This window comes from Festucalex cinctus, chromosome 17 (assembly GCF_051991245.1).
Source record: "Festucalex cinctus isolate MCC-2025b chromosome 17, RoL_Fcin_1.0, whole genome shotgun sequence".
Lineage (NCBI taxonomy): Eukaryota > Metazoa > Chordata > Actinopteri > Syngnathiformes > Syngnathidae > Festucalex > Festucalex cinctus.
Genome location: NC_135427.1, coordinates 23,796,124 through 23,807,685, shown reverse-complemented (window position 1 = coordinate 23,807,685; position 11,562 = coordinate 23,796,124). Strand labels below are relative to the sequence as shown.

General features: G+C 40.4%; 1 protein-coding gene across 8 annotated transcripts in view; it reads left to right on the top strand.

The window, feature by feature from the left end:
• pik3c2b (phosphatidylinositol-4-phosphate 3-kinase, catalytic subunit type 2 beta) overlaps window positions 1–11,562 on the top strand; it is a 382,245-nt gene that overhangs the window by 105,447 nt on the left and 265,236 nt on the right. For all 8 annotated transcript variants that reach the window (XM_077501844.1, XM_077501843.1, XM_077501846.1 and 5 more), the window contains 2 exons: window positions 1,394–1,545; window positions 1,616–1,736. In XM_077501844.1, the coding sequence (XP_077357970.1) occupies window positions 1,394–1,545; window positions 1,616–1,736 (273 nt within the window). The remainder of the gene's footprint in view (window positions 1–1,393; window positions 1,546–1,615; window positions 1,737–11,562) is intronic.

Genomic DNA, 11,562 nt, shown 5'->3' with positions numbered 1-11,562 from the left:
CCATCAGGGAAAAAAAACAAACAAGAAACCTTGAGAAGGGGCCGCAGATGTGGTAATCCCCCTCCCAGGATGACCAGGCTGCAATGGATGCCGAATGGGCAACAATTGACATAGTTTATGATACTAAACATTATTACTAGAATAGTGCAAAAGTCCATTGAAGAAGTTGAAGCACTGCAAGAAGACGTCGTCGGGGAAGTGGGTCATCATCCAAAACCAGTCCGGGCGATCAGGGCAGCTATCTCCAAGGCAGCAACTTCAAGGTCATGGTCCGCCCCGGATCTCATCACGATCAGCCAGTGTAGAACCCGTAAAACAGAATCCAAACAGTCACTGACACCTAACTCCCCCTCCAAGCCGCGGAGAAGGGAGGGAAAGAAAGCAGCGGCAGTCACCAGGCCCACAACATTCAGCCAAATGCAAGAGTATAAAAATGTGTCTTAAGACGTGATTTAAACATTTCAACAGAGGTAGCAGCTCTGACCTCCGAGGGGAGGGCATTCCAGAGCGCTGGAGCCCGAATCAAAAACGCTCTTGAACCCGCAGACTTCTTTTTAGCTCTTGGAATCACCAAAAGACCAGCATGTTGCGAACGAAGGTTTCGTGTCGGAGACTACGGCATTATTAAGTCGAAGAGATAGGAAGGTGCACACAAACGCATGAATTATAATCTCTGTATCACCATCAGACAAAATGGGACAAATTTTAGCAATATTACGAAGATAAGAAAAAGCAATTCTCGTAATATTTTTAATATGCATTTGAATATGCATATGCATTTGAAAAGAGAGAGTTGGGTCAAAAATAACGGCAAGATTTTTTACTGAGTCACTTTGGTTTTCTTCGATAACGTTTTAACTTGCACTGCCAAGCAGTGACCAAATGAGCTATATGGGGGAAATAATCGTCCATTTGGCCTAATTGGCCGATTGTTTTGGCCAATACTCAGCTGATTAATCGGTCGTGCCCTACTTTTAATCAATTGTCAAGCGAATTCATTTTTGATCATGGCTGCTTTAGAGCGCCTCGTTGTTGTGATGTGGAAACAATGACGTGCGTAGTTTACAAGTGGACGTCTGCTGTTGGCCAGAGATGCCGCATTTTCCTGCCTCCAACTTGTAAACAAATTGCAATCATTTGCTTGTTGAATTTTGTTAAAAAAAAAACAAACATTTTAACAAAATGACGTCAAGTTATTTCAAATGGCAACATTCTGTCTTTAGGAAAGACCCCAAGAAAAACCAACATAGCGAGAATAAATTTGTTGAGGAATAAAAAGCGATTGAACAAACGTCAACTGTGGTCATCAGTCCCTCTCGACTGATTGACAGTTGAGCGTGGCGACCTTTCAGTGAATGAAGGGCGCGTGACCTGCGTGCGTACGTGTGTGTAGGCTACGTTCGGCGTACCCGCACAGCGAGCGCTCCAAGAACGCCGGCTTGGTGTGGTCTCCGTGGGTGGGCCAGGAGGAGAACCGCGGCGTCAGCGTCAAGGTGACGGTCATCAGCGGCCACTTCAGAGAGCCGCTCACCTTCACCTGCGACGGTACCAACTTTTTGGCACTTTTGCCCACCGCCGCTGCACGCGCTTGCTCACCTGTGTGCATGCGTGGCAGGCTCTTCCACCGCCGACCTGATCATCTACCAGACGCTGTGCTACGCTCACGAGGACCTGGACCACCTGGACGTGGACGACTACCTGCTGAAGGTGTGCGGACATGACGAGTACCTCCAAAAGTAAGTGCTTCCTTTTTTCTTTTTTTTTTCCTCCTCAACTTGATTTCTGTGGCAGCTGCGTGACGTCTCGGACGATGCGAGTGATGGAGCTGCTGTCACACGCGTGAATTTGAAATAACAATATAATAAAAAATAAAATAAACTAGAGCTGCTAGCAGCTATAAAGGGCCCTCGCAGCCCGGACCACGTTGGGGTACTTGCACGTTGGGGTACTTGCACGTTGGGGTACTCGCACGTTGGGGTACTGGCACATTCGGAGCAAAATTTCTTTGAACATGGCATGATAAACCTTTACATGTGGATTCTTTTTGCCAGGTGTGATGTGTGTGTCAAGCTCAATGGGTTTTGGTGATTGTTAAGATCTGCAAAAATCAGCGTCTTTTTTTTATTTTTTGGGAATGAGTTGACCTGATTGGTATTTTTTCCAAAAGTATATATACCCATCATTGCTCGTACTCATTGCACGATGTTGCTTTTATTGTCCATAGAGGCTATCAAAAATAAATAAAACAAAATAAAAAAGTACATATGTTTGGATCGGTCTGATACCAGTGAACATCTTGAGTAGTGGAAAGTAAAAGAATATTCATAAATGACTTAGTAATAATACTTACAATGAGTTCACAAATTTTGTAAAAATACCGTAAGTGTTTTTTTTTTTTCATGCCTCAAGGACTAGGTGGCGCTGTATTTATAACAGAATTTTGTCATAGAGATACCTTCAGGCCTTGACTATAAATATACATGTCAAGTTTGGGATTTTTTGAAGCATGTAACGGGGAGTTATTAAACATATCCTTCATTCACGATACTGCTTTTAACGTCCATAGAGGCTATCAAAAATAAATAAAACTAAATAAAAAATACATATGTTTGGTTCGGTCTGATGCCAGTGAACATTTTGAGTGGTGGAAAGTAAAAGAATATTCATAAATGACTTAGTTATCACACTGAGAATGAGTTTACAATTTTTGTAAAAATACTGTAAGTGGGGTTTTTTTTTTTTCTGCCTCAAGGGCTAGGTGGGGCTGCATATATAACTGAATGTTGTCATAGAGATATCTTCAGGCCTTGACGATAAACATATGTATGTTTATGTTTGTCAAGTTTGGGATTTTTTGGAGCATGTACCGGGGAGTTATTAAGCATATCCCTTTTCAGTGGGAAACACAAATTTTGATGCCCCGCCCTCATCATATAGTATTTTGAAAAGTCAAGATTTTTCCCCCTGTCAATGGCTGAGGTCTTCACGTGGTCCAGGTCAAGTCTGAAGTCAGTCGGATGAAACGTGTAGGAGAAGTGGGCAAAAGTATGCTCCCTGTAAATGTGCTAAAATCGTAAAAAATGGGACATTCAAAAATTCGTAGCTCGCTTCCTGTTCATTTTAGCACATGGGTCCAAGAGACTTTTTTTGTAGGTCTTGGGCTCCCTCATACACCTAAAAATGTCCAAAGATCTTGCTTAAACGTACAAGCGGGGCTGCTTAGTTCTAAATTTCTAGGGGGCGCTATTGAGTCATTTTTGTAAAAATAGCACAATACATGATAAAATATTACTCATTTTACCAGGCCAGATGTGTGTGCCAAGTTTCATGAGTTTCTGTGCATGTTTAGACCCTCAAAATCGGCGAACAGTGCTTAGCCACGCCCACAACGTTTCGCGAAAACTCACAAACTTCGTGTTGTGACATCATGAAGGCCGAAACCCTCATCTGAGCAAATATGAGGTAGGTCCAGTTAATGTGTTTGGAGAAAAGCATTGAAGAAAATTCGTAAGAAAAAAAATTGCCACTAGGTGGCGCTATAAGTAAGATGAAATATAAGTTTGTAGATGTCTTAAGGGCTGGACTCATCAAATGTGTGAAATTTTGAGAAGATAGGATCATCTGGGTCAAGTTAACTTAACTTTTATTGTCACGAAAAATCTTCAGACTTTGCGGCACCGTAACGGCCACGCCCTTTGGCGAAAAGTTATAATATTCGGTGTGGGGCATGATCAACATCTTAAAGCTTTTCTGACCAATTTTCAACTGGATCCATTTAGCGAGCTCGGCACAGGAGCTAAAAACGTAAAGTATGACATTTATTGTCACCACTAGGTGGCGCTAAATGTATAAGTGAATTTTATTATATAGATGTTTTCAGGCCGTGACTATTAAGTTGCATGAGAAGTTTGAGATTTTTTGGAGCTTGTACATGGGAGTTATTAAGCATTTTGTCTTTCTGGACAAATGAAATTTTAAAGGCAATTTTTGATGCCCCGCCCCCGTCATATAGTATTTCGAATAGTCAAGATATTTTGGCCAGTTGTTGTCTCAGGTCTTGAGATGATACATGCCAAGTTTGAAGTCAATTGGATGAAAAATGTTTGCAAAGCGGGAAAAAGCATGACCACAGTGAATGTGCCAAAATGGGCCAAAATTGGACATTCAAAAATTCATAGCTCACTCCCTGTACATTTTAGGAAATGGCTTCCACTGACTTTTTTGTGCATCTCGGGGTGCTACACGTGCCTGCCAATTTTCGTAGCTCTCGGTCAAACGGGCCAGGATTGGTTTTTATTTTTCTATGCTAGGGGGCGCTATAGAGTCGCGTTGTTATGACAACTACATAATATCAAATTTTTCGCCGAGCCCAAAGAGATTGCAAAGTTTGGTGAGTTTTCGTAAATGTTTAGGTCCTCAAAAATGCGCTCGTTTACGGAGAAGAAGAAGAAGAAGAAGAAGAAGCGGAAGAATAATAATTCTTACAAAAACAAGAGGGACCTCGCAGCGATTGCTGCTCAGGCCCTAATAAATACAATACAGTGGTACCTCTACTTACGAACATCCCTTCATACGAAATTTTCAAGTTACGAAATGCCTCAGCAGAAAAATATTGCCTCTTGTTTCGAAAGAAGTTTCAGGATACAAAAGGTAACTAGAGCTGCGAGCAGCTATAAAGGGCCCTCGCAGCCCGGGCCACGTTGGGGTACTTGCACGTTGGGGTACTTGCACGTTGGGGTACTGGCACGTTGGGGTACTGGCAAGTTTAGGTACGGCACATTGGAAGCAGAATTTCTTTGAAAATGGCATGATAAACCTTGACATGTGGATTTTTTTTTTTTTTGTAAAAATACCGTTAAGTTGGTGTATTTTTTTTTATGCCTCTAGGGCTAGGTGGCGCTGTATATATAATGGAATGTTGTCATAGGGATACCTTCAAGCCTTGACTCTAAACATACATGTCAAGTGTGGGATTTTTTTGGAGCATGTACCGTGGAGTTATTAAGCATATCCTTCATTCACGATATTGCTTTTAATGTCCATTAGAGGCTATCAAAAATAAATTTAAAAAAAGTACATGTTTGGATAAGTCTAATGCCAGTGAACATTTTGAGTGGTGGAAAGTAAAAGAATATTCATAAATGACTTAGTTATCACACTTAGAATGAGTTTACATTTTTTGTACAAAATACCGTATGTGGGGTATTTTTTTGTTTTGCCTCAAGGGCGAGGTGGCGCTGCATATATAACTGAATGTTGTCATAGAGATACCTTCAGGCCTTGACGATAAACATACATGTCAAGTTTGGGATTTTTTGGAGCATGTATCGGGGAGTTATTAAGCATATCCTTTTTCAGTGCGAAACACAAATTTTGATGCCCCGCGCTCATCATATAGTATTTCCAAAAGTCAAGATTTTTCCGTCTGTTGTTGGCTCAGGTCTTGGCATGGTCCAGGTCAAGTCATAAGTCAGTCGGATAAAACATGTAGGAGAAGTGGGCAAAAGTATGCCCCCTGAAAATGTGCAAAAATCGTCAAAAATGGGACATTCAAAAATTCGTACCTCACTTCCTGTTCATTTTAGCATATGGGTCCAAGAGACTTTTTTGTAGGTCTTTGGCTCCCTCATACACGTAAAAATTTTCGTAGATCTTGCTTAAACGTAGAATCGGGGCTGCTTCGTTAAAAATTTCTAGGGGGCGCTATTGAGTCATTTTTGTAAAAATAGTACAATCAACAATAAAATATTGTTCATTTTACCAGGCCAGATGTGTGTGCCAAGTTTCATGAGTTTCTGCGCATGTTTAGACCCTCAAAACTGGCGTTGTTTTCTTGGCGAACAGTGCTTAGCCACGCCCACAGCGATTCGCGAAAACTCACAAACTTCGTGTTGTGACATCATGAAGGCCGAAACCCTCATCTGAGCAAATATGAGGTTGGTCCAGTTAACGTGTTTGGAGAAAAATGTACAAGAAAATTCGTAAGAAAAAAAATTGCCACTAGGTGGCGCTATCAGTAAGATGAAATATAAGTTCGTAGATGTCTTAAGGGCTGGACTCTCATCAAATGTGTGAAATTTTGAGAAGATAGGATCATCTCGGTCAAGTTCATGCAGCTTTTATTGTCACGAAAAATTTTCGGACTTTGCGTCACCGTAGCGGCCACGCCCTTTGGCGAAAAGTTACAATATTCGGTGTGGGGCATGATCAACATCTTAAGGCTTTTCTGACCAATTTTCAACTGGATCCCTTCAACGAGCTCGGCACAGTAGCTAAAAACGTAAAGTATGACATTTATTGTTACCACTAGGTGGCGCTATATGTATAACTGAATTTTATCATATAGATGCTTTCAGGCCGTGACTATTACGTTGCCTGAGAAGTTTGAGATTTTTTGGAGCTTGAACATGGGAGTTATCACACTTAGAATGAGTTGACATTTTTTGTACAAAATACCGTATGTGGGGTATTTTTTTTTCACGCCTGAAGGGCTAGGTGGCGCTGCATATATAACTGAATTTTGTCATAGAGATACCTTCAGGCTTTGACTATAAACATTTCCAAAAGTCAAGATTTTTCTGCCTGTAGTTGGCTCAGGTCTTGACATGGTCCAGGTCAAGTCTAAAGTCAGTCGGATGAAATGTGTAGGAGAAGTGGGCAAAAGTATGCCCCCTGAAAATGTGCAAAAATCGTCAAAAATGGGACATTCAAAAATTCATAGCTCACTTCCTGTTCATTTTAGCACATGGGTCCAAGAGACTTTTTTTGTAGGTCTTGGACTCCCTCATACACCTAAAAATTTTCGTAGATCTTGCTTAAACGTACAATCGGGGCTGCTTCGTTAAAAATTTCTAGGGGGCGCTATTGAGTCATTTTTGTAAAAATAGGACAATACATGATAAAATATTGCTCATTTTGCCAGGCCAGATGTGTGTGCCAAGTTTCATGAGTTTCTGCGCATGTTTAGACCATCAAAACTAGCGTTGTTTTCTTGGCGAACAGTGCTTAGCCACGCCCACAGCGATTCGCGAAAACTCACAAACTTCGTGTTGTGACATCATGAAGGCCGAAACCCCCATCTGAGCAAATATGAGGTTGGTCCAGTTAACGTGTTTGGAGAAAAATGTACAAGAAAATTCGTAAGAAAAAAAATTGCCACTAGGTGGCGCTATCAGTTAGATGAAATATAAGTTCGTAGATGTCTTTAGGGCTGGACTCTCATCAAATGTGTGAAATTTTGAGAAGATAGGATCATCTCGGTCAAGTTCATGCAGCTTTTATTGTCACGAAAAATCTTCAGACTTTGCGTCACCGTAGCGGCCACGCCCTTTGGCGAAAAGTTACAATATTCGGTGTGGGGCATCATCAACATCTTAAGGCTTTTCTGACCAATTTTCAACTGGATCCCTTCAACGAGCTCAGCACAGTAGCTAAAAACGTAAAGTATGACATTTATTGTAACCACTAGGTGGCGCTATATGTATAACTGAATTTTTTCATATAGGTGTTTTCAGGCCGTGACTATTACGTTGCCTGAGAAGTTTGAGATTTTTTGGAGCTTGTACATGGGAGTTATTCAGCATTTGCTCTTTCTGGACAAATGAAATTTTAAAGGCAATATTTGATGCCCCGCCCCCGTCATATAGTATTTCGAAAACGCAAGATTTTTTGCCTAGTTTTTCTCTTAAGTCTTGAGATGATAAATGCCAAGTTTAAAGTCAATGGGATGAAAAATGTTTGCATAGGGGGAAAAAGTATGACCACAGTGAATGTGCCAAAATAGGCCAAAATTGGACATTAAAAAATTCATAGCTCACTTCCTGTACATTTTAGGAAATGGCTTCCACTGACTTTTTTGTGCGTCTCATAGTGCTACACGTGCCTGCCAATTTTCGTAGCTCTAGCTCAAACGGGCCGGGATTGGTTTTTATTTTTCTACGCTAGGTGGCGCTATAGAGTCGCGTTGTTATGACAACTACATAATATCAAATTTTTCGCCGGGCCCGAAGAGACTGCAAAGTTTGGTGAGTTTTCGTAAATTTTTAGGCCCTCAAAAATGCGATCGTTTACGGAGAAGAAGAAGAAGAATAATAATAATTCTTACAAAAACAAGAGGGACCTCGCAGCGGTCGCTGCTCGGGCCCTAACTAGAGCTGCGAGCAGCTATAAAGGGTCCTCGCAGCCCGGGCCACGTTGGGGTCCTTGCACGTTGGGGTCCTTGCACGTTGGGGTACTTGCACGTTGGGGTACTGGCACATTGGGGTACTGGCATATTGGAAGCAAAATTTCTTAGAAAATGGCATAATAAACGTTTACATGTAGAATATTTTTTTGCCAGTGTGTGTGTCAAGCTCAACGGGTTTTGGTGATTGTTAAGACCTGCAAAAATCAGCATCCTTTTTTATTTTTAGGCAATGAGTTGCCCTGATTGGTATTTTTTTGTAAAAGTGTATATACACATCATCGCTCGTTGTACTCATTGCACAATGTTACTTTTATTGTCTAAATGGGCAATCAAAAATGAATAAAACAAAATGGAATCGTACATACGTTTGGATCGGTGTGAAGCCAGTGAACAATTTGAGTGGTGGAAACTAAAAGAATATTCATAAATGACTTAGTTATCACACTTAGAATGAGTGTACATTTTTTTTACAAAATACCGTATGTGGGGTATTTTATTTTTTTTTTTCATATAAGCCTCAAGGGCTAGGTGGCGCTGTATTTATAACTGAATGTTGTCATAGAGATACCTTCAGGCCTTGATTATAAGCATACATGTCAAGTGTGGGATTTTTTTTGGAGCATGTACCGTGGAGTTATTAAGCATATCCTTCATTCACGATATTGCTTTTAATGTCCATAGAGGCTATCAAAAATAAATAAAAATATATATATGTTTGGATAAGTCTGATGCCAGTGAACATTTTGAGTGGTGGAAACTAAAAGAATATTCATAAATGACTTAGTTATCACACTTAGAATGAGTTTACATTTTTTGTACAAAATACCGTATGTGGGGTATTTTTTTTTCATGCCTCAAGGGCTAGGTGGCGCTGCATATATAACTGAATGTTGTCATAGAGATAACTTCAGGCCTTGACGATAAACATACATGTCAAGTTTGGGATTTTTTGGAGCATGTACCGGGGAGTTATCAAGCATATCCTTTTTCATTGTGAAACACAAATTTTGATGCCCCGCCCTCATCATATAGTATTTCGAAAAGTCAAAATTTTTCCCCCTGTCGTTGGCTCAGGTCTTGACATGGTCCAGGCCAAGTCTTAACTCAGTCGGATGAAACGTGTAGGAGAAGTGGGCAAAAGTCTGCCCCCTGTGAATGTGCAAAAATCGTCAAAAATGGGACATTCAAAAATTCGTAGCTCACTTCCTGTTCATTTTAGCATATGGGTACAAGAGACTTTTTTGTAGGTCTTTGGCTCCCTCATACACCTAAAAATATTCGGCGTTCTTGCTTAAACGTACAACCGGGGCTGCTTCGTTAAAAATTTCGAGGGGGCGCTATTGAGTCATTTTTGTAAAAATAGCACAATCAACAATAAAATATTGCTCATTTTACCAGGCCAGATGTGTGTGCCAAGTTTCAGGAGTTTCTGTGCATGTTTAGACCCTCAAAACTGGCGTTGTTTTCTTGGCGAACAGCGCTTAGCCACGCCTACAGCAATTCGCGAAAACTCACAAACTTCGTGTTGTGACATCATGAAGGCCGAAACCCTCCTCTGAGCAAATATGAGGTAGGTCCAGTTAACGTGTTTGGAGAAAAACGTAGAAGAAAATTCGTAAGAAAAAAAATTGCCACTAGGTGGCGCTATCAGTTAGATGAAATGTAAGTTAGTAGATGTCTTTAGAGCTGGACTCTCATCAAATGTGTGAAATTTTGAGAAGATAGGATCATCTCGGTCAAGTTAATGCAGCTTTTATTGTCACGAAAAATCTTCAGACTTTGCGTCACCGTAGCGGCCACGCCCTTTGGCGAAAAGTTACAATATTCGGTGTGGGGCATCATCAACATCTTAAGGCTTTTCTGACCAATTTTCAACTGGATCCCTTCAACGAGCTCAGCACAGTAGCTAAAAACGTAAAGTATGACATTTATTGTAACCACTAGGTGGCGCTATATGTATAACTGAATTTTGTCATATAGATGTTTTCAGGCCGTGACTATTACGTTGCCTGAGAAGTTTGAGATTTTTTGGAGCTTGTACATGGGAGTTATTCAGCATTTGCTCTTTCTGGAAAAATGAAATTTTAAAGGCAATATTTGATGCTCCGCCCCCGTCATATAGTATTTCGAAAAGGCAAGATGTTTTGCCCAGCTGTTCTCTCAGGTCTTGAGATGATAAATGCCAAGTTTGAAGTCAATTGGATAAAATATGCTTGCAAAGGGGGAAAAAGCATGACCACAGTGAATGTGCCAAAATAGGCCAAAATTGGACATTAAAAAATTCATAGCTCACTTCCTGTACATTTTAGCTACATGGTCCCAATAGACTTTTTTGTGCGTCTCGAGGTGCTACACGTGCCTGCCAATTTTCGTTGCTCTAGCTCAAACGTGCCGGGCTTGGTTTTTATTTTTCTATGCTAGGGGGCGCTATAGAGTCGCGTTGTTATAACGACTTCATAATATCAAATTTTTCGCCGGACCTGAGGAGTGTGCAAAGTTCGGTGAGTTTTCGTGAATATTTAGGTACCCAAAATCGCGATTGTTTGCGGAGAATAAAGAAGAAGAAGAATAATAATAACTAGAGCTGCGAGCAGCTATAAAGGGCCCTCGCAGCCCAGGCCACGTTGGGGTACTTGCACGTTGGGGTACTGGCACATTGGAAGCAGAATTTCTTTGAAAATGGCATGATAAACATGTGGATTTTTTTTTTTTTTTTGCCAGGTGTGATGAGTGTGTCAAGCTCAATGGGTTTTGGTGATTGTTAAGATCTGCAAAAATCAGCGTCTTTTTTTTATTTTTAGGCAATGAGTTGCCCTGATTGGTATTTTTCGTAAAAGTATATATACACGCATCATCGCTCGTACTCATTGCACAATGTTGCTTTTATTGTCCATAGAGGCGATCAAAAAAATAAATAAAACTAAATAAAAAATACGTATGTTTGGATCGGTCTGATGCCAGTGAACATATTGAGTGGTGGAAAGTAAAAGAATATTCATAAATGACTTAGTTATCACACTTACAATGAGTTTACAATTTTTGCAAAAATACCGTAAGTGAGGCATTTTTTTTTTTTTATGCCTCAAGGACTAGGTGGCGCTGTATTTATAACTGAATTTTGTCATAGAGATACCTTCAGGCCTTGACTATAAATATACATTTCAAGTATGGGATTTTTTGGAGCATGTACCTGGGAGTTATTAAGCATAGCCTTCATTCACGATACTGCTTTTAATGTCCATAGAGGCTATCAAAAATACATAAAACTAAATAACAAAAATATGTATGTTTGGTTAGGTCTGATGCCAGTGAATATTTTGAGTGGTGTAAAGTAAAAGAATATTCCTAAATGACTTAGTTATCACACTGAGAATGAG